Below are 26,229 nucleotides of genomic sequence, written 5' to 3'. Positions count from 1 at the left end.
TACTTTGTGGTGGATTATAGCATCAGCAGTTAATTCTATGTACTAATTAGTGAGCTGGCATGCAGAAATGCTCTCATAAGTGATAAAATTGTGTTATTATTAACAAAGTTAACTATTTGGTGCCATAAAGTCAAAGCGTTGTCATTACATGTTATGAGGATACGTAATAGCTTAAGTTACTTGATTTCAATAACTAAAAAAAAATCATCAGTGGTGATTTTTTTTTTATAAAAAGTAATAGGGATTTTGAACATTAAATTCTATCTGAATATTTTAATCTACATAATTTAAACTGTAAATCTCTGTTTCCCACATTAAATCTTGCATTGCTATGGAAGTAGAGATACAACAAGTCACAAAACGCTTTTTAGGTGCTTACATGCATTTTCTAACTTCCCTTCCTAGCAGTCATTTTAAACTGTTTTTCGCTGGAGGTGTTTTGTGAGTGTATTGCCAGAACTGCAGTTGCACACATATCCAGAACGTGTGGCAGAAATAGGAAGTTTCTATTAGAGCACTTAGGTTAATCAATGTCAACCCAAAAAACAACGAAGTTGTGGAACTGTGCGTGTCAGCTAAACACAGCCTGCCTAAGCTCTAATTGGTACTTTACAAGTAGAGTCGCGGTTGTTTCCTACATTTTCCTCCTTAAACGAAGCAGTGTGTATGTGTGTGTGTGCGCGCGCGCGCGCCGTATACGTTGTTGTTTTCAAAGTATTCAAATAGTTTAATCTGAAACTCCATTATTTCTTTTCCTCAAAACTAATGGTAGAGAACTTGTTAATTATTAAGATTTGGAACTGCTTCATCAGCAAATACGTTTTGAACTCCTACTCAGTTGTTTCATAAGGAATGCAGAATGGACGTTTTACGATAACAAGAATAAGCATGTGGCTGTATTTTAATAATGAGTCAGCATTAATCTTGTAAATGTGCAATGATGTTAAAATTGTTCTCAATTCGTTAACGACGAAAGAACAGATTAGTTCTAATGATAATGAAGAAATTTTAAAAAATTGTGATTATTTTCCATAGAATACAACATAAGCAAATTCAGAAAATTTCTTAAGTTTTTAAGAATATTAATTTTATTATTTAAAACTCAGGTAAAGTCTGCACACTTGAAAAATACATAAATAAATATAAAATATTTTTAAATAATACAAGTACATTTTTATTGAATAAATACACTTCTTTAATAAAATTACCGAACCGTTAATTTTAGTTACTGTTTGTGGATAAATAACAATTTATTTAGTATATTTTATTACAATTAGTACTTCAAAATTGCCTCTGATGTTGTGGGCAGAAGGGAAAGTTCAATATTCTATTTAAGAAACCTTTTTACTACCTCTATATGCAACCGGATATATGTGAACTTTACTTGAAAAGCTAGTCAATGCTTCTCCTATCAAAACAAGTTACACAGAATGTCAGGATATGCATTTTAATAAGAAATATTCGCAAAATGTTGTAGAACCTACATCATGTTATGCATTATTTGGTAAGCTTTTGATCTCTTTGACTACTAAGAAAGGCATCACCCTTAATAGGAGAGAGTTTGTTCTACTTCTCCTATGGTGATCCAGTCCATTTTGGAAAAGTATATATTTTGTGGATGAATGAAGGATATCACAGACATTCAGGACCCAAAGTGCAATTCGAAACGTAGTCTTTTGGATGCAGAGCAGATATGCTAGCCTCTCGGAGAACGAGGTCGACATTATGTATTACAGCAGTGGTTCTCAAACTTTTTACCTCTGAGCCCCACCTGACAAAAGAGAAAACGCTGTCACCCCCCCGCGCAGGTTTTATTTATCAAATTAGAAGTCATACTAAGTTTGACGTTTTTTTCAGTTTATTTTATGTTTTCTACATACTATTTAACAGTTTTTGACACAAAATAATTAAAGTATCACAATATTAGGCCTATAATAAAAATTAGTTTTACCACTTGCAATTAACCAAAATATGTATTGAAATTAAACAATGTGGGATCCAATATCCCCTTAATTTAATTAATGTTTATATCGCCGAAATGAAGCCTGTTGGCTCTTTATATTTAAGTAACTTAATGGGTGCACCTTTTTTGGACAACTCGTATAGCAGAGTATATAAGTTCTTTTCGCTATACCCTTTGGTATTAATAATTTGGTCTAGCTACTCACTGGTGAAGCCTCAAAAAAGGCTGAAACCAGTCTGGGTAGTGACCTCCCTACCATAATGTAATAACAACATACATTTCCTAGGAAATGTGTTTTTACATTATGGAACATACCAAAGAATAGTGATCAGAACTTTTCCTACCTTTGCAACGAGTTGCCCGTGTTTGTACTACGTTCTAGGACTACTTGCATTCAGCTCACGCTAGTATTCGCCGATACTTTTATAGTTTTTTTATACTATATTCGGCATGAAACTCTCTGATTCCAATCTTTAAGTTTCTTATTCGGTTATAAAACAATGTGGGATCTAATATCCCCTTAATTTAATTAATTGAAATTAAACAATATTTAACAAGCAAGTATTTAATTTTTCTCTGTAAAAATAATCAAACATTTAAATGTCAAAGTCTAATGTGATGGATGGGCCTGCTTTTGAGAACAACATTTATCAAAACGTGGTGTAATATCAGAAATGGCCACTCTAAATTCTTTGGCAATATTTAGTCTTGAACGATATTTTGACTTCATAGCTGCCAAAGCAGAAAAGCCTTTCTCGCATAAATAAGTTGTGGCGAAAGGAATACGGATCTTCAATGTTTTTTGGCCCAAAATTGGGAATTCCTTGCCAATATGTATCCAGAACGCTTACAAAGACAATTCCTTAAATTTAATTTTCAGTGAAGTATCACTAGTGAAATCGATGAGTTCTTCTTGCTCATTTACAACGTAAAGTTCAGAGATGATTGCCCAGGTGCATTTTCGAATGGGTTTTTAATCCAATAAAATTCATCAAAATCATGACAAAAGTATTTTTTGAAATGAACTTTCAACATTATGAGATGATAAATTAGGCAGCTTTTTATCTCCATTGGAAACACTGGATTATTAGTGTCCTGTACCATTGACACTAGAGTAGGGACCATGTCTAGCGTGGCGCTTTCGATACTGTGTCTCCAGAGCTCTACATTTCTCATGAATGCCTTAACTTTGTCAATCCTGAGAAAATTTGAGCTCTGGAGACATTCCCCTTGAAATGAAGTGTTGAAAATATTCAGTTTCTCGAATATATCTATGAGGTAAGCCATTTTTAATAAAAAATCGTTAATGCTGAAACTGTCTCCCAGTGAGTGGTTTCCCTATTTAAAAAACAAAGCACTTCATGTCTCAACTCAAACATTCTCTTTAATATCTTGGCTCTTGAAAACTATCAAGCCTCACTAAAAAAACAACAAAGCAGTGTGTTCGGCACCCATTTCCTTACACAGCATTTTAAAAAGTCTAGACTTTAGTGGATTTGTCTTGATAACACTGATGGTTTATTCAATGTCTGCAGCACTTCATGAAGAGGTGGACTAAGTTCTTTAGCTGCCAGAGCCTCCTGATGTATTATGCAGTGAGTCCATACTGCTTCCGGAGCAACAGCTTTAATTTTTGCTTGTAATCCAGCACGGACTCCAGACACATGGAACGAGCTCCATCTGTAGATATGCCAGTGCACTTATCCCATGATATATCATTTACATTAAAGAAAGCATTAATCATGTCAAAAAGACTTTCAACTGTTGTTGTTTTCAAGATAGGCTGACAGAAAAGCAATTCCTCTCATCAACAAAACGAATGTACGCCATCAAATGAGCATCTTGGTGAATATCAGTCGCTTCGTCCACTTGAAGTGCAAAGCAGTTGTTACGCAACTTTTCAATTAACTGCTGACGTAAATCGTCAGAAATATCTGAAATTCTTCTACAAACTGTGTCATTAGAGAGGAGGATATTTTTCACTTGTTGATCAGAAGAGTCACCCAACATTGTTGATACCATGTCAGTCGCTGCTGTTAAAATCAGTGTTTCTGCAATTGTGTGTGGTTTCTTACATTTAGAAATTCTATGAGAAACCTGATAAGAGGCTAAAAGGGCCTTGGAAGTCACATTTGTAGTTTAAGCAAAGTTATGTTGGGTGGACTTCAAGCCATTAAGCTTTCTAACAAAAAATCTTTTGGTTTATTTGTAAACACAGGATATTTGGGTTTTAAGATGTCTCTTTAATTTGTTAGGTTTCATACTATCTGCAGCTAAAATACTTAAACAGATTACACATTGCATACGTTCTACATTATTGGTTGCAGTTTTCGTAAAGCCTAGTGATAAATAGTTCTCATCATACCTTCTTGTTTTCACACTCCGAGTAGCTTCTTTCCCACCACCAGTTGAAGAAGCTCTGGTATCTTCATTTCTACTATTCAGGTAACGCTTCATGATCAATTGTTAATAATCAAGTCACTTTTAAGAGGTAAACAAATCAGCACAATTGCACTGAAACTTTGAATGCATAAGAACACAAGCTCAAACAGGTATAACCGCTGATCACCATTGACTCTGGCGACAAACTGCCCCCTCCCAGCCCAACAAGCGCCAATGAGATGTCATTAAGTCGCAGCTTTCAGCTGCGCGTGTATAGTGCTGCCTAGAAGAGGATGCGGCCGCTGCCGAACTATCAACACTGCCTCTGGCACACTCATTTTATAAGTGCGAGTGAAGAAAATAATTATTAGTTATTTTGAAATTCATGATAATTAAAACCTATATCATCAAGTTTTTCTTTCTGTAATTTTATTTGTTGTTATTTTAAAAACTGATTTAGAGCAGTTTTAATTTTTATCTGAAGAAAAGTATGCTCCCCCCCCTTTCAAGCTATTCTTCCCCCCGGGGGTTGCGCCCCACAGTTTGAGAACCACTGTATTACAGGATATAAAAAATTCATAGACCTACAGTATGTTTGGTATCCGGTGATTATTTTGTTCCAAGCCATTCTTTTTCTATTCTTTTCTTTCCAATAAGAGGACCTGTGGTTGGCTCGCGTGGTCAGCAAATACTTCTTTCGTTCGTTCTAATTATATTTTTTAAAACGATTATTAGTTGTATCATGTATTTCCTATTTCATCTTCATTTAATTATCAGGTCTAAAACTTATAGGACAAAGCAAACTTGGTTTTCATTAAAACAATTACAGATAGGACGGTTATTCTGACACAATATACTGACCAGATCAACTCAACCCAAGATAACATGCGAACTCTAATCTAGTGGAAGAACTGTGGACGGGAAAGACTTTCCATGTATTTTTGGAAGCTATCCATCTAAATATAAATATTAAAAGCAATCCAAAAATCAGGGTATGTGTTTGTGTCGGGCATAGAATTGCATTAATAATTACAAACAGAATGACATCAACAATTTTAATATAGTTCCAAATATCAATTTAATTAAAATTCTTCCACCCATAGCGAATACGTTAGACGCATTCGAACAGACAAATAAATTTTAAAAAATATTAAGTATTTTGACCTTCCTGATGAGAACTCATTGACAGACATATCTTATAACCTCCTTGTGATTTTAGGCCATAGGTGCCTTGCAAAACTACTTTGGATGTGTCTCACTGTAGATCATCTTACTGATTGGCAAGTTTTACTTTAATTAACTTTTAAATATGTAGCAAATGCTGACATTGAAGTGATTCTAAAGAACTTAATTACCGGTTTTTCTATAACTGAAAGCAAACCGAAGAAAAGATGACAAAGAAATTGGCAGTAAGTAGACCGATCGGGTGGAGTCGCATTTAATCGTTGCCATTTGGTCTAGTGCCAGAGATAAATACAGATGTTAGAAAACCATGCTCAATTGAGCTGTATGTTTTCGTTCCATCTTATCGCTGCTGAATAATGTATTTGTAGTTTCCTAATTCCCTTTCGAATTCGTCAGATATGTTTAAAAATAAATTCTAAAAACATCACCTCGATGTTTGATGTTAATTCGGAGGTCACCTGAGGTTCGGGCAACGGAACTGTGGTCATATTTTCTCCGTTTGAAAAGAGTACGTTCTGTACTTTGACCTATTGTTCCCAGAGTGATAAGTTTGAATTCTATGCGAAAAATCATTTTTAGATACAAATGTATTCATGAGTAGTGTAGTCAAAAGTGCATGGATCTGGGAAGGTTGGCAGTTGTGCGATGTTAAACATCTTATTTCTGCTATAAATTATTTCTGTAGTTGATGGCATGTGTGAAGCTAGGGTTGAAACATTATTCGAAAAGTCAACAGTTTTTAAATGAATAACAAGAAAGAAAGAAAGGAAGACATTTCTGCATTATAGAATATCATAACTGTTAGAATCCAGGACCAAATCCATTAGGCTGTCTCTCTTCAAGAAGCAGTTTAAACTTTTTTCCGCAGTCCTTTTTTCGTTGCAAGGCTGGTGAGACTATACGTTGTATTTGTGTACGATTCCATTCGTTTAACTAATCCATTGGATCTGTAGAAAGAGAGATTTAGTAGATTAAGAAATGTCAAGTCATAGTAATGATTCACCTGACACTTTATTTAAAGTAACAGTTTACAAAAATAAAGACTATACAGTGGACATAAATTAACAATGAAGAGATAATGCACTCATGGAGATGAAGTTTGAAATACGGTTACATTAATATTGGATTAACACTTTAAGAAACTTCATATGATCAACGTTAACATTCTGACTAATACAAATGTTATCTTTTTACTGCATTTTTATCCAATACTATCATAACAGATAGCGAGAGACAAAGTAAAAGAGGTAGATAATTACCTGACGTTCTTTTCACAATCCGACAAATTTAGGCAAATGAAGTTTGATTTCATTTTTTGGCTTCAGGATGATAATAAGATTCAAAGATTTTACTGATGGTTAAATATTTCGATCAGTGCTAAAATAGTGAGACATTCCATATAAGGAAACTTAGATGTGGACTCAAAATCAGGTTTAATTATTTATTCAGTTAATAATATTATTCCCACCCCCAGATATATTGAATTAGTAGTATGAGTGAGCTAAGAATATTTTTAGTCTTTTTATCACACACACACACACACACACACACACAATTTGTGTTTACATAATCCAGAAACTCTGAAACCAAATATGGAACTTTTTCATCTATATTAAGGAACCACTTTAGGTCTCCAATAAGCTGAGCGGTTGTCTCACACAGAGACAATGAAATTCAACTCTCACCTAAAGACAATTACAAACATCCATGCGCATGGTGGAATACGAACCTAGAGAAATATCTCAAAAACCAATAATTCCAAGCCGCAGCCTGTTGGTTGGAAAACGGACACATTAACCACTCCGCCAACCAGACCAGTAAAGATTTAGTAATTTATTTATTTATTGAAAGCTTAATATTTCAAAAAGCGTTTTACTTGTTCATACAAGAATATTTAGCTGTGAATATTTTCAAATTTCAGCAGTGCGTGTGGGTGTCTTTGTTGAGGAATTCCTATTTCTTTTCTGCTTCACTTTCTCTCTATTATCGCACATTTCATTAATTTTCGATATTCATTTATTTATATTTCCAGAAATTTCATCTGTCTATGATAAACGATAACAAATGATCTTAATTTGGGATCGGTAGAAAATATTTTACGTCTTAAAAAAAAAGTCTTTAAAGGCGCAAACAAATGAATCGCCTGTCACAGCAAATGAGCGTATAATTATTCTAGATATACAAATATTAACTGGTACATCGACAGAGGATTTAAAGCACCGTTTCAAATTCACGCATCGTCGAGCTAATCTACTTTCTGAAACAATGGAAGGTACCGTAAACAGATAAGAGCCATCAGATCTATTCGGTGATGACTGCGGTTCAATACTTGCATAGATTCAATGAAGCGAACGAATATCTCACTCGTCAAGCAAATTCCATTAGATTTAGCTGTAAATCGCTAGAAAATGTCGTGTAGAATGATGAGCTACAATAACCGTTAATTACGTTTCACTGGACAGCCAGACAGCACATTCTTTTTAAATGAGTTGTGGTAATTGTCAACAAAATGACGATTTAGAAATTTAAAACAAAATGTGTTGTGGAAGTCTAATTTACGAAGGTAATTCAGGTGATTTTGTAGCGATCTGATTATTAATTAACGAATAAAATTATTTCGTTCATATTTAAGTTTTGGTGATTGATATTAAAATGGACTTTAGTATAATGTTCCATATATTACTCGTTACGATGAATACTAAATTAATAATAGGATTGATGATAAAAAAAAGCTCGTTGAGTTTTAAAATTATTGCTAATTTTGCCCTGTTTAGACGAGCAGTGTTTCCGCAAGTTAATGCCCTCCCGAATCCTTATTTTGTTATCCTCATAAATACGAATTCATTATTCAAATATATATATATATATTGTAAATGTACTCTGAAAAAGAAATAAAATTAATTTATTTTTCAACATTGTTGAATATTTTATTCTCTTCAACAAAGTTCAACATCGTTGAACATTCTTCTCTTCCATTCTCTTTAACAACCATTCGAGATATCATTGTTGAAAATTCCATTCTCTTCAACAATGTTGTTCAACATTGTTAGAATGGACTGCGACATCAACTAAATTGCCGTCTTTTAAACGGAGATTCAGTTATTATGCAGCTAATCTATGAATTAGTATTTCTTATGTATTCCAATGCATGGTGAGCTTCCACTGGTGATACTTATTAGTGGTTTGCAAATGCGACTTTTTTTAAACATTACTTACCCAGCGCCTTGAATCATCTGTTGCATCGTTAGTACTTCAGCGAAGAAAGGCCTAAAAAGCTAATGAATTAAGTTCAACATTCCGAAAATTTGTTGTTCATGCTGCAACCATTATATCATACCTGTGGCCTATCGGCTGGGCTGTGATAACAATTAATAATTGTTTTCTTTTCGGTCATGAGTTCTTCAAAATTAAGAATGAACTATTGGGTTGTGTAATGGTCCATTACACAACCCAATCATCGATCTATCTCAGAAAAATAACCACGTAGCGTAAACAAATTCCTGTAGCATAAAAAAAAAGAGCTGTGTAGGAAATATTTCTGAGTGAATGGATTTTTAAGCAACTGATCATCCCATTGGTAGGAATATTCATAGTTGTTTGTGCTTTGCGAACGTTATGAATGAAGAACGATTCCTGAAGCTACGAAACAGCACAGAAAAGCACATGTGACACTCCGATGAAGATAAACATCTTTTTGGAAGAGTAAAAAACTAAATTGTGTTGTTATTGTTGATTTAGTAGTTTAATGAATAAATAAATAAAGTTTCTGCCCCACGCATGAGTGGGGCAGAATATTTGAGGTAACAAATTTGCTCAGGATATTTGAGGTAACAAAAATGCAAAGTTCCATTTCCTTTTGGAACATTTGGAATGCTCTTTAACCTCGTAGAGAACTCAGACTTAAATATTTCATCACAATACTTCCAGTAATAGGGTCTCGAGTGGCGGGTCGGATTCAAATGAGGATGGCAGCTGGGTTAAGTAGACGCAAGCACTGAATTTAGCAACTTGAAGTTCTCTTTGCACGAAGTAACAAATTACCGTAAACATTTCTGGGTAATTTGACACAGACCGACGTCCAGATCGTGACCAAATAAATGGAAGACTTCTGTCTCGAAATGTAAAAAAAGCACTGAAGGATTCTAAATTCTACTCCTTCTGTCGTAAACCACACTTAAAGTTGCTGTCACGGAAGAATGGAAAACATTATCTGACGTATTGCCTTGGTTTTTTGTAGCACACAAAACGAGGAGGAGTTATTACTACCAGTTCAGAGAAGGAAGAGTCACGTTCGTTTTATCTTCACTGAGAGGTTCCTGTAGTCAAGAAATACACTTCATCTTATGCTGAAGTTTTTTTTTATCACTCATTTTAGGTATAAAAATCCCTCCTTAAATCCCAGTCCGACTAAAATAAGTTTTAGAAATTATCATAATGCTATTAGTGCTGCATAAATCTGAGCCTAACTGCTCATTTATTTATAGTTTATATTTATATTTTAGAATAGCTGCATTTATTTATTTAATTCCGCCTATTTAAATGCAATAGCTGCATCTAATGTTGTCAAGAAAGGTGCCTATTTAATCCCATTTTTCCTCTCCTATTCTCATGGCATACAGTTAAGTGAAATTTCTTATCTAACGTCTGATTATCTGCTATGATGTTCTCACTAAATCTTCAGTCAGAATATTCTAAGTAGCAAAATACAGCGCTGAATTACTGTTTCTCTTCGTACTCTTATTTATCCCTTTTCAGCAATGTCAAGCCCAAATATAATTTAGAAAAAAATGGCAGTGAATGAATCCTGATTTGAAGAATTTTTTTTTTCAATTTATTTCGAAACGGATCCTCACATTTTCATTATTTTCTGTTAGAGATTCATTGAACAAAGAGCATGGTCTGTATAGATATGAAAATCAGCGTTCGTTTTTCATGCTGGCTGCTTATTAATAAGCATAGTCAGAGCATTAAGGGGGTGGAGATCGCATTTGGTCTGTTGAAAACCCCAAATCTCATCAAATATTTCTCGCATATTCGAATTAAATCCGATAAAGACCATTGTGTATTGTGTGTCAACTAGATACTCTTTGAAATGAAAATGGAATATGGTTTACGGACGGATATGTGCGTGCGTGCGCGCGCGCGCGCTATTACATTCATTGTGTATGATAACCGTGTGTTATCTTACTATTTTGTTTGATTTGCCGGCGTAAACATTCAGCCCACTCCTGCATATATATTTCATGAATAAAACAATTTGATACTATCTTGAATGCTCTGTAGAACTGCTCTATACTAATCTTATTGATATACATTAAACTAAATGCATATATAACATTTCAGTTATGCATAAATGAAACTTTTATGTATTTATGAGGTAAAAGACACATCATTCATTGTAATCCAATCAAAGCGTCTTAAAAAATATATAGATTATCTCCTTCAAAGTGCTATTCCTCCTCCTTCTCCTCCTCCTCGGGATGCGCATATCATATTTCTTTTCAAGTAGTACTTGGAAATAACCTTTCCGTCTCATCCATGACGCAGACAAACCGGCAGTAGAACGTAATTTATAGAAGCTTTAGTTTACCTCAATTCTTTCTTCTAGAACAGAGATGCTTCTAGGAATAGCAGTCATTGAAGAAAAAAAGGTCTAAATGATACAGAAACATGAGAGATTAAGAAAACACATTTTATTCCAATTTTTATTGGCAGATAAAGTAACAAACAGTTTGCATACTGAGCTCATAGATTTAATAAATAGGTCATTTCATTTCAGAAATCGAAATTCAAGAAGTCCAGTGAAATCATATTAAAGTCTTACATTTATAATCTATAGTTACTTTGTTGTGCACAGTAATTTGGTTCCAATAAAATATCTGTGTTATTAAAATACACTCAAATCGTTTTGTATATTTCCTGGCTATATATATACCGGGGAAGTAAAACCAGACCTCCCTAACTTTTTATGCTAGGTGCATACAGCATGCTGTTCCTCTTTATCCTCTAGTGTTGTCTTTCACATATTTTACAATTACTTACCGCTGCTTCTTATAATTCTCATTTATTCCTACGTTGAAATGAAACTACATCTGTGTCCTTTTTTCAAGACATGATCCATAACAATTCTTAGTTTTAAGCGATGAAAAGAGGACACAAGAAGATGAAATAAGCAGTATAGACAATATTTATGTTAAAAAACTTTTACAAATTGCCAGACAGATTGCTACTTCACGTACATCATTTCTTATAACAATACCTTCTCTTCCCTGTAGGCGATAGTTTTTTCCTCAGTAGCAGAGAATGAACAGCAAGATATTGGTCTCGGAAAGAATATTTTTTCGCCGAATCTATTAAATATGAAACTTGAGAGTAGTTTACAAATAAAAAACGAAGTATTTTGCTCTTCTCTTCAATAATACTGGTGCACACATTAATAGTTTCTTTTTCTTTGATCAATCCTACGACATCTTTTTATATTGGCAAAGCTCTGATTCCCATTTACTAATGGATGGAAAGTTCAGAACACAATAGTTGTTCGAGACTTCACCAAGTTTGAAGCCGTGTGCTTCTAAAGTTGACGAAACTATTTTTTTTTTTTTTACGGAATTACGTTGATAGGCGAGGAGTTAATTCCTGAAATGAATGATTTCGGCATGTTACCGACAATAATGTACTAATAAAGTATATTTCCGATACATAATTTATGATATTTTGGAGGAACATCTGTAGATAGGCTTTGAAAGAAAAAATTGCAGTCGTTGAAATCGCACTTCGTATGGTAAGGTGCTTTAAGACTCTATACTGTCTTATAACACCTAGAATTTCTTAGACTAGCACAATCCTCTTCCTTTATAGACACCATCAAGAACAGTGAGTCCTCGTGTACCTTTTATCTTAATATATTTAAATGAACAACGACCAATAGCGATTAGTAGTCTTCAGTATTATTTCAAAAATAAAAAATCTAATACTCTGTTAAGCAAATACGAGAATATAAAAACATCACAATACATCATTTATATGATTATTAGAAGCATTCAGACACTGTGCATCTTGAGTGCTGAAATAGGATTGCTGAAGACAGTGATATCATCTGTATTCAACCGTAAATTAGTCAATATGTAAGCTGCTACCATCTATTAAGTGATTTAGAATTATTGTACTCAGTTCAGTAAATGCACTGTGGCTAGTTCAACACTTAGTTCAGTAGACAGGAGTGGGTGAAAAGAGTCGAACTACTTTAACTTGCTTTCTTTTATGACAGAGTTTTCCAAACTCAGCAGTACATTCAACGTCTCAATCTATGACACTTAAGAATTAAGGAGCAAGCTAAATTTATCTTGGCGCTGCTTGTTCTAGCGTATTCTGTTGTCACCATGCAAGCCCTGCACATGGCTTTCTTCCAGAAGAGTTTACTGTGGATTAAACTCGCCTTGAAAGACAAGGTCCTCTAGATTATCTAGGTGACATTGGCATGGAGAATTCTTGCTGTATATGTTTCGTCTTCAAATGTATTTTTTTCCTTCTTTCTATTTTCCTAGAGATTGATATCCCTTTGATAAATTTCAGAGAAGGTTATACCTCCATAGTAACTTTGTTAGAAAGTATGTTCGAAAATAAACGAACATGTTGTTATGCCTCCGGATTTTATGGCTTATACGATTTTTCCTACAAATTTACTCAATTCTTCTAGGGAATTATTTTTAGTTCTCACAAAAATTAAATTTAAGAACTTAAAAATTGAAAGATTTTTATAAAAACTTTGAAAAAATTGAACATATCCTTGTACGTGTCAAACCGCGATTTTATAATTATTTTTTAAAATTTATTTTTTGTAATTATTATTACAAAAAATAAATAATATACAATATAAATTATACAATAATAATAATATTATTATTGTATAATTTTGCCCATTATGGTCAAAGTTTTCAACATAATATTGTTCAGTAAGCCAACTGAAGAAAGATGTTTATGATCACATCATCATTATATTATATTATATATTTTAATTTTTTTATTATTATTGTTTTAATTTTATGTTCGTATTATATTATTTCTTTTTATTTTTAATCTTAATTTATTTGTATTTCTTTTATTATTCTTTATAAGAATATCATTTGAAAATGTTCGAGCATATTGCCAAGCCATTTATACTAAATTTATATACACGCGTTTCATCTATGTAATTTATTTCATTCTTCCAAAAAATAATAATAATGATTTAATTAAATAATTTTATTTTTAATAATTTCATAATTGAAACATTAAATCATAAACCTTTAATTAAAGCCTAAATAATATTATACACCTTAATATATTCAATATGAAAATTCTATAAATAATTTATCATTCAGCTTTGTAGGTTTTGTGATTGGAGGGTAAAAAGTCCTTTTTAGGACTTCCAGGGTAAAGAATGGAAATGCTGTAGCCAATGAAGTTTTAACTGAGGCTCGGCTATTGCCGTTACCCAGCCATGACTAGAGCTTTTAGCTCAATAACACCCCATCCACACAGATTTTCTTCATTCAGATGACGGGATAAAGAGTCAAGGACTCAGTCCATCGCCCAGTTCTTTTAAGAACTTGTAGGTTTCGTCTATATGAATACGATGGTACTAGGTCGGGAAGTCCTAAAAAGTCCTTTTTAGGACTTCCAGGGTAACAAATGACAATGCTGTAGCCAGTGAAGTTTTAACTGAGGCTCGGCTATTGTCGTTACCCAGCCATGACTAGAGCTTTTAGCTCAATAACACCCCATCCACACAGATTTTCTTCATTCAGATGACGGGATAAAGAGTCAAGGACTCAGTCCATCGCCCAGTTCTTTTAAGAACTTGTAGGTTTCGTCTATATGAATACGATGGTACTAGGTCGGGAAGTCCTAAAAAGTCCTTTTTAGGACTTCCAGGGTAACAAATGACAATGCTGTAGCCAGTGAAGTTTTAACTGAGGCTCGGCTATTGCCGTTACCCAGCCATGACTAGAGCTTTTTAGCTCAATATCACCTCATCCACACAGATTATCTTCATTCAGATGACGGGATAAAGAGTCAAGGACTCAGTCCATCGCCCAATTCTTTTAAGAACTTTAAGAACTTGTAGGGTTTGTCGACCGTGAGATGCAGTGATTAATGCCCTTGGAGGGTAATGAATGGCAATGCTGTAGCCAATGAAGTTCTAACTGAGGCTTGGCTATTGCTGTTACTCTCTTGCCATGATCAGAGCTTTAATAGCTCAATAACACCTTATCCTTACACTGACGAGGAAGATGAAAGCATTCTTGCTTCGCCCCTTTAAGCCAGTCCTTATAAGGATAAGGACGTATATTATATTATATTATATACACAATTTTGCGATTTGGTTATTGTTGGTTGCTGAACTGCTAATCATATTTTATTATATATATATATGTTAAAATTACTTGGTAACCCTAATATACATTATTCCCAACGTAAAAAACTTATTTAAAGATTATATATATATATATATATATATATATATATATATATATATATATATATATATATATATATATATACATGTTAAAGATACCAAGCTATTTTAAATATAAACCTGGTTTTAAACCATTTCCCAAGTAAGCAAACAGACAAGTAAGTCAAGTTTGCGACTGCAGGTAGTGCAAGTTTTAGGCAACTCGTGGTTAAGGCGAAATAAGCTCTGATCATTATTCTTAGTATTTACCCTTAATGCAAGGCACATCTCATTGAGGAGATGCATGATGCTATGCATTGAAGGCAATGGGCAACTACCCAGACCGGTTTCGATCTTTTTTGAGATCTCATCAGTTTGAGCCAGGCTTAGAAATACCAAGGTTTAAGTAATACAGAGCTTATAAATATTTTACCAAAATAAGTTACCATAAGGTGCTTTGACCTTATTAAATAAAAATCTCAGGATGAGAGATAGATGTAAAAAGTTTTTTTACGTTGGGTATAATATTCGTTAAAGATGCCAAGCTATTTTAAATACAAACCTGGTTTTAATCCATTTCCCAAGTAAGCAAAGAGACAAGTAAGTCAAATTTGCGACTGCAGGTAGTGCAAGTCTGGGTGACCCGCATACTTTAACGTATATTATATCCAAGGTAAAAAACTTTCTACATCTATCTCTCATCCTGAGATTTTTATTTAATAAGGTCAAAGCACACCCTATGGTAACTTATTTTGGTAAAATATTTATAAGCTCTGTATTACTTAAAACTTAGTATTTCTAAGCCTGGCTCTCACTGATGAGACCTCAATAAAGATCGAAATCCGTCTGGGTAGTGGCCCCTTGCCTTGAATGCATAGCATCATAATCTGCTCAAGGAGATGTGCTTTGCATTAAGGGTAAATACTAAGAATAGTGATCAGAGCCTATTCCACCTTTACCAAGAGTTGCCTAAGACTTGCACTACCTGCAGGCGCAAACTTGACTTACTTGTCTGTTTGCTTACTTGGGAAATGAATTAAGCCCAGGTTTATATTTAAAATAGCTTGATATCTTTACTAGGGAACTTCTCCCCCCCCCCTCCCTGGCGCCTACGGCTCCCAACCCCCGAGTTCCGGGCTGGAAAGCCAGTAAGCTGGTAGCTAGTAAGACAAAAAACGTGACATAAAAGCGTTTAAAATTTCGGCTTATCTTTATATATATATACTGTATATACTAAATTTATATACACGAGTTTCATCAATGTAATTTATTTCATTCTTCTAGAAAATAATAATAATAATGATTAAATTAAATGATTTTATTTTTAATAATTTCATAATTGAAATATTAAATCATAAACCTTTAATTAAAGCCTAAATAATATTATACACCTTTATATATTCGATATCAAAATTCTATAAATAATTTATCATTCAGGACATCAAATCAGTTACTGAAACTGTCGTTTTTAGGACCTCCATGGTAAGAAATGGCAATGTTTAGATAATGAAGTTTTAACTGAGGCTCGGCTTTTGCCGTTACTCAGCCATGACTAGAGCTTTTAGCTCAATAACACTCCATCCACACAGATTTTCTTCATTCAGATGACGGGATAAAGAGTCATGGACTCAGTCCATCACCCAGTTCTTTAAAGAACTTTAAGAGCATCAAATCCATGGGGAGGGTAATGGATGGCAATGCTGTAGCCAATGACGTTCTAACTGAGGCTCGACTATTGCTGTAACCCTCCTACCATGATCAGAGCTTTAGTAGCTCAATAACACTTTATCCTTACACTGTCCTTTACAGATAACGGGAAGATGAAAAGCATTCTTTCTTCGTCCCTTTAAACCAGTCCTTATAAGGATAATGACATGAGATCTATAAAAGAAATTGAAAATGCTGTCAAAAGCCTGACCCTGCAAATCAACACAGCCATAAAGGTCACCTCTACCAAAACCACTCTTAAGCCAAACCGACTACCCGAAGGCATCATGGATTTAATTAGGGACAAAAATAAAGCAAGGAAAAGGTACCACAACACCCGTGCACCTCATGATAAAAAGATCCTCAACAAACTGAACAATGAAGTTAGAGAAACACTTAAAGTTCACAGGAACGAAACATGGGAAGCCAAACTAGCCTCTATATCACCCGGTGAACACTCCATCTGAAACATATTAAGAAGCCTCATAAACAAAAACAAATCTCTTCCCCAACTCAAGTCAGACATGGGCCTAGTACACACGGACGCAGAAAAAGCTGAAGAGATAGCAAAGAACCTAGAAAAACAGTGTAGCCCTACATACGACAACTTAGACTTCAAACATGTCTATACAATCCACCTCCATGTCAGACATGCACGAAAACTCACCGACACCTGCAACAACAACAAACCTGCAAACACCTCACCAGCAGAAATCTATGAAGTTCTAAAGAAGCTAAAAAATAAAAAAGCCCATGGCCCAGATGGCATAACAAATAGAATAATTAAACTGCTGTCCCGAAGAGCTGTCTTACATCTCACCACCATAATAAACGCCATGATCCGATTTAACTATTTCCCCAGTTATTGGAAAGTCGCAGATGTGGTCCCAGTGCATAAACCAGGTAAAGATCCACACCTGCCTGTTAGCTATCGACCCCATCAGCCTAATCTCAAACTTAGACAAAATCGCCGAAAAAATCATCCTCTCCAAACTTCAAGCCTCAGTAAACCAGTTAAATATCCTTCCAAAGGAACAATTTGGCTTTAGATAACATCACAATACTACTCCAAATTCATAAGATAATTGAGTACATCACCACCGGCTACAATTGGCACCAGCACACTGGAGCAGTTTTCCTCGACATAGCGAAAGCTTTTGATAAGATATGGCACTTCGGATTACTACATAAACTCATTTCAGCAGGCATACCATCAAGAATCGTCCACCTAATTAAATCTTTCCTCCAGGACAGACACAAGTCAAAATAAACGGTACAGTTTCCAGTCAGCGACTGATCTCTGCCGGAGTTCCCCAAGGTTCCCTACTGGCACCGATCTTGTTCTTGATATATATGGCAGACATCCCATACAACCCAATGTCAGTCATCTTAGCACTCTATGCGGATGACAGCAGTTCTTGCCAGATCTCTACAACCACATCTCGTCACTAAAAAACTGCAAGAAACCTATTAACTAGAACAATGGTTCTCCAAATGGAGATTACAAGTGAATCCCCAAAAGAGTATAGCGATACTTTTCACCAGAAGATTGGCAACTCCCAAGGGGGACCTTTCATCTATTCAACACCAAAATCCCCTGGCAAACAGAAACTAAATAACTTGGGGTAATTCTAGACAAAAGATTTACGTTCAACCCACACACCAAAGCCTTATGCGCGAAAGCATCTAAAACCATCGCACAACTTTACCCTCTAATAAATAGAAAAAGCAAGTTAAATACCAAAATCAAAGTACTCCTTTACCTGCTGACGATCCTCCCCATAGTGACATATGCATCTCCAGCCTGGGGCTACACATCCAACACCAGCATCCTCAGGCTACAGAGAGTGCAAAATAAGTGTTTGCGCATGATCTTGGATTCACCCTGATTTGTAAGGAAAGTCCATCTGCATAGAGATACAAACATCTCTTACATCTACTCCTTCATACAAACTATAGCGGAAATATTCTTCTCAAAGAGCTCTACACATCCCAACGATCTACTTAAACAGGCAGCAAACTATGACGAAATTTACCTCTTCAAATACAAGAGGCCAAAGCCATCCTAAATACTAGCAAAAATGACTAATCTCCGTGCCGCCCCTCCCCCCAGAGAGAGCTCACAGCTCATAAATCTTTCCTTCAATTCGTCCTCCCTATAAGACAACGGGGAATAAAAGCATCTTTCTTCACCCTTCTGGCCAATGATGTTATGTTATGTTATGCTATGTTATGTTGTATATTATATATTATATTCACAATTTTGCAATTTGGTTATTGTTGGTTGCTGAACGGCTAATGATATTTTAATCTTCTTATATATATATATATATATATATATTAGTGGGATCCGCCCCCTGGAGCATATATGCATATAATAGGACAGTGGTGGCGAACCTTTTTATGTGCACGTGCCAAAACTTTAGAAATCAAGTTGCTGACGTGCCAGGCAGTTTTTAGTAGGGGAAAAATTAATATAAATTAATCAATTAATTATTTTATAATGTAATATTTTATAAATAATTATTTATAATTTTATAAATATTTTATTCTATTTATAATATTTATTTATATATAAATGTATAATATTATTCAGTGTAAAATTTATTATTGTATTGTCAAATGGATTTTAATGATGTTGGTTTGAAAGAAGAAAAAAAAACGGTAGTTAAAAATATATTTCTGCATTGTAACTCACCATAGAAGTAGCTGAGCAGGGAAAGCAGCAGAAAGATGTCACTTGTCGGCGAAATGCTTACCGTATTTACTGAAATATAACTTTCCATCACTTATAAATCGCACCCTTGATTTTACTTTACGAAAAAAGACATCAAAAAGTTTTGCATATTACCTCCCACATGAAAAATGTTTAAACATGTTCACGTTGAGGCGATAGTAACTCGCTTCAAGCGGTAACAACACGCCCTCCCCAACAGACATTGTACTGCAGATGCAAGAAAAACAAGTGTAGTTTTATTGTATCCCTGAATAAGATACAGAGGCTTTTGCAGTCTGTGTAATATATTTCTCAACAAATAGTGTGATTCATTAGTTAGCACCGTTTATATTCCAGCTGTCTCTAATTGCACTATTATTGTCCCGCCTCCCACAGAAACTATGCTGTATAGACTCAAAGGAAAACCATATGTTGCACTGAGACACAGTATCTAACTAAAAACTATTGTCAATTTTTCAATTACACGAAGCAAGGGTTTGTTTTATTACATTTGAAATTTTCAATGATCACAAAGGCTAACTTCAAATAAAATTCTACTACGAATTGAAACATGCCATATAATTACGGCGACCATACGTGCTTTATTTAAGAGGACAGTCCTTTATTTCACTGCTCTGTCCTTTAGATTTTTTTTTCTTTCTAAAATGGCCATTTTGTCCTTTATTTTGTGAATTGAAATAGTATATGGAATATTGATGCCAATATATTTAAAGATGCAATTCATAAATTTTACCAAACCTTGGTTATTGAAATAACTGGGACAGCTGTTTCGTGGAAATGAAAGTATTTGAATGGGTCCTACTACGAGAAATCTCTCTGCGGGCGAAGATCGAGGGAAGTGTTTTGTTCACTTCCAGTCACTGGAACTTAAACATAAATGACGGCGAACTATTTGATGAAGTTTCGTGTATTAAAAGTTATGTCACTAGTGAAAAGATCAAAGAATGGCGACAAAATGACGAGTGCTGCCGACATAGATGGGTTGAAAATTTTAAATATTTCGCAGATAAACACGTGTCTTTTAAAAAGCGTTGACTTTTGCTTATGTTTCCCTGAATCCAATGCCGCCACTGAACGAGTATTTTCATTAGTGAAGGTGAAAAAAAAAAAAAAAAAATGAAAAAGCGGAACATTGAAAGCATGAATTTATACCAAATGGAACTTTGACATGAATTGTATATAGTTTTATGAATTATTAAAACACAAACCTGATTTATTAAAAAAAAAAGATCATTCTTGTTAAAAGTATCAAAATTTAATTTTTTTTAAGTAATAATATGATTCATAAGGCATATTCCGGTAATTGGACCACATTTTTTTTTATTAAGCTAAAAGCACAATAAAGAAATAAAACCCGAAAAGTTTCTTAAGTCGTTTGACTTACATCTTCAGGGGTAAAAGGTAACTGAAAGTTAAAACAAAAAAGAGAGATTAATAGTTCATACTATACAGTTGTAGCCGTCTGACTGTTTATAAAATTAAAAAATCAGAATGCAGATTCAAAGCAGTGCTAAGTTTAAACAATGCTGGATGATGCCACGTTCTGTTGTTCACGATCATAATGTCCGAGGTCTGACTGAGGTATATTTTTTTTAACAAAGCTGACCAAACTTGGTGTAGAATTAAGCCTTGGTTTTTATTGCATTATGTTGGAATTCTAAGCAATATTTGCAGCTTCTTTAAATTTCCTTATGTAATAGTTTTTTTCTATTTAAGACACGTTTGTTTTCTGCCAGAGTACACATGTGGCCGGTGGAAGTGGTATGAAAATCTAAACCTGATTTGTGTTATCTTCTGTTTTGTACATCCTTTTGTGTTCGTTCATGCGTATTTCCCCAGATCTTTCTGTCCGTCCTACGTAGCAGATGCCGCAAGAACAATAAATTTTATAAACACCTTTTATAATTTTTATATAGAAAACCCACCAACACAGGAAGATTTCTTAATGCGGCCTCACACCACCACCCTTCGCAAAAAATAGGTCTAATAAAAACCCTGAGGGACAGAGCTTATAATATTTCCAGAAAAACAGTGAAATGAAGAATTGGAATAATTAGCACAGATTCTCAAAAAAGAAATGGTTACGAACCCAAAACTATCAAACAAATCCTCCACACACCTCCTACAGGCATCCCACATAAACAAGATTTCAAAAAAGCCTTCACGCTTCCATATATCAAGAATATTACAGACAAGATGACTAAATTACTAAAGAAACATAACATCAAAGTAGCCTCTCTGCCGCTGGAAAAAAATTCAAGATTTCTGTATCCCCCGAAACCTCCACATCATCCTTTTAAAAAAACCAGGTGTTTATAAAATTTATTGTTCTTGCAGCATCTGCTACGTAAGACAGACAGGAAGATCTGGGGAAATACGCATGAACGAATAGCAAAAGGATGTACAAAACAGAAGAGAACAGAAATCAGGTCTAGCATACCACCTCCACCGGCCACAATGTGTTCTGGCAGAAAACAAACATGTCTTATATAGAAAAAAAAAAATGTTACATAAGGAAATTTAAAAAAGTTGCAAACATGCTTAGAATTCCAACGCAATGCAATAAAAAATCAAGCCTTAATTCGACCGAGTTTGGTCAGCTTTGATAAAAAAAATATACCTCGGTCAGACCTCGGACATTATGATCGTGAACAACAGAACGTGCCATCATCCAGCATTGTTTAAACTTAGCACTGCTTTGAATCTGCATTCTGATTTTTTTAATTTATAAACAGTCAGACGACTACAACTGTATAGTATGAACTATTAATTTCTTTTTTTGTTGTTTTAACTTTCAGTTACCTTTTTACCCCTGAAGATGTAAGTCAAACGACTTAAGAAACTTTTCGGGTTTTATTTCTTTATTGTGCTTTTATCTTAATAAAAAAAAATGTGGTCTAATTACCCGAATATGCCTTATGAACTTCTAAACCACAGAAACCCCCATTTACAAATAATATGATTGTTTAAAATGCTATGTATAGGCTTATATTTTATAATAAATGTTATAAATCTTTTTAGTTTTATTGAAACAAACGCAATTTGTTTTTTTTTTATTATGAAACAACTTCTGATTTGTCCTTTATTTTCTCCAAAAAAATATGATCACTGTACATATAATGCGTGTGTGAGTTCGCCTGCCAGCTCAACCCAAACAAACAGGAATAAAATTCAACCCAAGGGTTGAAACTTTGTGTGAGTTGAGCCCGCCGGTAGGTAATGAGAACTTCCTTCGGAAAGATAAACAACACCCCGTCGTGAATGTGTTAAAACTAAAAAATATATAGTGAATGTTGTAATGACACTTTCAGATGTTATGGAATTAGGTTGAAGAGATTTAGCATTTCAACTCAACAATTGTCGGTTGCCTATGTTTCTGGGTCGCGTGATCTTTTGTTAATAGAGCACCAATCATATGCACGTCTTCATACCCGCTCTCTTGTTTAAACCAAAATTTAACTTGTACGTATTGTAATAACTAAAAAAAAAAAAGTTAAATAATTTATAAGCATATAAAAGGATATCACCTATAAGTCGTTGGCATGCCAGCAAAATTCTCGGACGTGCCACCTCTGGCACGCATGCCATAGGTTCGCCATCTATGTACTAGGAGGTAACCCCCCCTGGCGCCTACGGCACCCAACCCCCCGAATTCTGGGCTGGTAAGCTGGTAACTGGTAAGACAAAAAACGTGACATAAAAACGTTTCAAATTTCGGCTTATCTTTATATATATATACTATGGGGTTCCTCCCGACCCCTGACGCCTATGGCGCCCAACTCCCCCCCCTGAGTTCCGGACTGGTAGGCCGGTTCTCCTTGAATTCTGATGTCTCGAATTTTGAAGACTCGAAAGGAGGGGGTTCCTCCGCCTGGGGCGCACATTCCCCCGAGTTCCGGACTGGTAGGCCGGTTCTCCTTGAATTCTGATGACTCGAATTTTGAAGACTCGACACTCAGGGTAGCCCCTGAGTTTCAAAACGTTTCAAATAACTTGACAAAAACGTGACAAAAACGTGACACAAAAACGTTACAAAAAAAGGCTTATCATTTTATATTATAGGGTAGATATTATTCTTATTTGTTATTATTATGATATTTATTCAAATTATGTTACATTATATTTTTATTTTCATTATTAATTTAGTTTTATTATTTTATCTGTTATATGTTAATTAAATATTAAATATTATATTTTAATTCTTTTTATGATTTATTATATTGTATTAAGTTTTAATTTTATATATTCAAAATTACTATGCCCAAATAGCTCAAAAATTTCAGGCGATGTTTATGTTTCTTTTAAGATAATATTTTGTTTTGCAAGGCTTCCATTATATACAGCTTCCATTATATACAAGGCGACTAATCCTAGAGAATAATGAATCTACTACATGTTAATAATTTTAATTACTGAAAGAAATATTGATATCGAGATATGTTACTGAATGGAAACTTTTTTTTATTTACTAAATTAAATTAGAGGATTTTAAGATACAGTACAGCATTTAAAAATCAGTACAATAATGTAAACATAATTATACAGGAAGTAGAGTGCCATGTGTTGCTGTTGCTGGTCTCCGGTTGTGCAGAAGACAATGTTTCCATTTTACGAGGAGCTGTGGATTTGAAATTAAACAAAGGATGATCGTGAAAATTCGTATTAATGCCAGTTATAATCTAAAATATTTAAAATTTGCAACTCTAGATGTATAAAATTATTTATTTACTTATTGAGTTTTTTTCTGGCTAGGCAATTACCATAATCTGTTTCACTGAAAGCTTTTGTATATGCATGGACCATACAAAATGCTAATTTTACATTTTTGTGTATACTTTCAGAAAAAAGACCGTGGCATTCAAGACCGTGAGCCTTCGGCGGATATCGACAGTGTAACATTAGACATTAATTCTGAAGAAGAACGTAAAGCTATTTTTGGATGCATACCACGAAGGAAAAGGTTAAAGACTAACGGTAAAGAGACTAAAGATTCGGCTGGGAATGATAAGTCTAATCCGGGTATTCCAACTGCCAGTCTTATCGATATGTATTCGAGGATAATGTTTCCCGTCGTATTCGCCGTCCTGAATGTTCTTTATTGGACTCTCTTCCTACATACAATGGATGACGAACTTCCATCTGATGAAAAGCACTGATCCCTCGTTTTTCCAGTTTTATTTCGGAACTATATTTTTTTCCAATGAACTTATGATGTGCACTGATGGGTGCAATTGATGGAACAGTCCCTCTCCTTACATTTTATTCAAGTAACTTTGTAAATACGGTGCATTAATCAGCTCCTTTAACTGCACGTTTTGCACAAAAATCTATTGGATATACAGAATTCCACATATTAATGAAAGCAAAACATATACATCTGAAAGAAGATATTTCGTCCGAAAAGGAAATGGGCAATAATATAGTAATTATACAGAAGAAAAACCAAACGCATTCAGAAATGAATCTCATAAGCGTTGTCTTCATATCTATAAAGATGCCTATAAGAAAGTGACAGTTGTCCATTTGGATGCTTCACTATATTAGTAACAAATAAACTTTAAAAGAAAACCAAAAAATAAATAAACTATATTGGCAATGTAGTTAAATGAAAATGAATGTTACTTCGAATTTAAATTTAAACAAATTGAGTTTCAAAATAACTAACTAAATAAATAAATAAAAATAAACAATTTAGAGCGATAACACATCTTATTTCTAAATCAAAAATCTGACACTGAATCAAAACATTTTTTAAATGTAGAATGCAATAATAATATGTATTATAATAATTTTAATACTGATAATAATTATATTATTAATTATTATTTATAATTAATAATAATTAATTATTATAATTAATATTTTAATAATAATATGTATCATCATATTTGACATTAATTCATATGATTAATTATCTTGTTAACATGCCTTCCGATACAAATATATATTTTTGTAAATAGTTTAAAAATTGTTTGATACCTGAGACACTGATATAGCATAGTGCTTTAATTCTGAAATAAACTGCAGATTTAATTCAGAATTGACAATTTAAAGAAATTAGAATTTAAAACACAATCGGTTCGAAATAAATTCTTTCTAAAAACTTATAAGAATAATTGTATTTCACAGTTCAACCTTAGTAACTTATTATCAATAATTTCTTGTTTTGTACTGATATTTCTTCATCCGGATCTGAGAGGAAATTAATTTAATTTTAATTTAATACAGCAAATGCGCTATAAACTACACTAGTGATAAAGGAGAGTCTACTGAAAGTGTTTATTCTTCTGTATAATCCACAACTTGTCACAGACTATCAGCGTGCCTTTCATCATTTGATGAAATAAACGAAGAATCGTCGAACATATTCCTACTTTCATTTTCTCCAAATTCATTAGAAAGATTATCATGTTTTAGAATGTAGATTTCCCAGTACGTGCTGCAACTAAATGCACCTGAAAAAAAAATCCAGTCACTAATCACATGGTTCTCATTTTATATACAAACTGTTCATTAGCGTGTAGCAATTCTTCTGACTTACTGAAGAACCTTCTGACAGAAGAAGCATCGCACGTTTTCATGCATCATCCTCATCAATTTCACAGCATGTTTATCCTGCACGAAGGAACTGTACAGTTTAAGAGGCGTTGAGTGGTGTATTATAACTATTTTTTAAATTCTCCTACCTCTATGGCTAACGGCAGCTCTGGAATGTGATACTATCAAATGTAAAACACACACACACACACACACACACACACACACACACACACACACACACACACACACACACACACACACACACACACACACACACAC

The 26,229-nt window shown here is 34.1% G+C and overlaps 1 protein-coding gene across 1 annotated transcript in view; it reads left to right on the top strand.

Annotated features, from left to right (window-relative positions):
* LOC150104169 (gamma-aminobutyric acid receptor subunit alpha-6-like) overlaps nucleotides 1-25,165 on the top strand; it is a 176,806-nt gene extending 151,641 nt beyond the window's left edge. Inside the window, exon 9 of the mRNA XM_090396789.1 lies at nucleotides 24,252-25,165. Within this exon, the coding sequence (XP_090252915.1) occupies nucleotides 24,252-24,566 (315 nt within the window). The 3' untranslated portion in view covers nucleotides 24,567-25,165. The remainder of the gene's footprint in view (nucleotides 1-24,251) is intronic.
* Nucleotides 25,166-26,229: the final 1,064 nt, after the last annotated feature.

Source organism: Typopeltis vanoorti, chromosome 8 (genome assembly GCF_054136105.1).
Source record: "Typopeltis vanoorti isolate ZY-2024b chromosome 8, IOZ_Tvanoo_1.0, whole genome shotgun sequence".
Lineage (NCBI taxonomy): Eukaryota > Metazoa > Arthropoda > Arachnida > Uropygi > Thelyphonidae > Typopeltis > Typopeltis vanoorti.
This window is presented reverse-complemented; position numbering and strand designations above follow the sequence as displayed.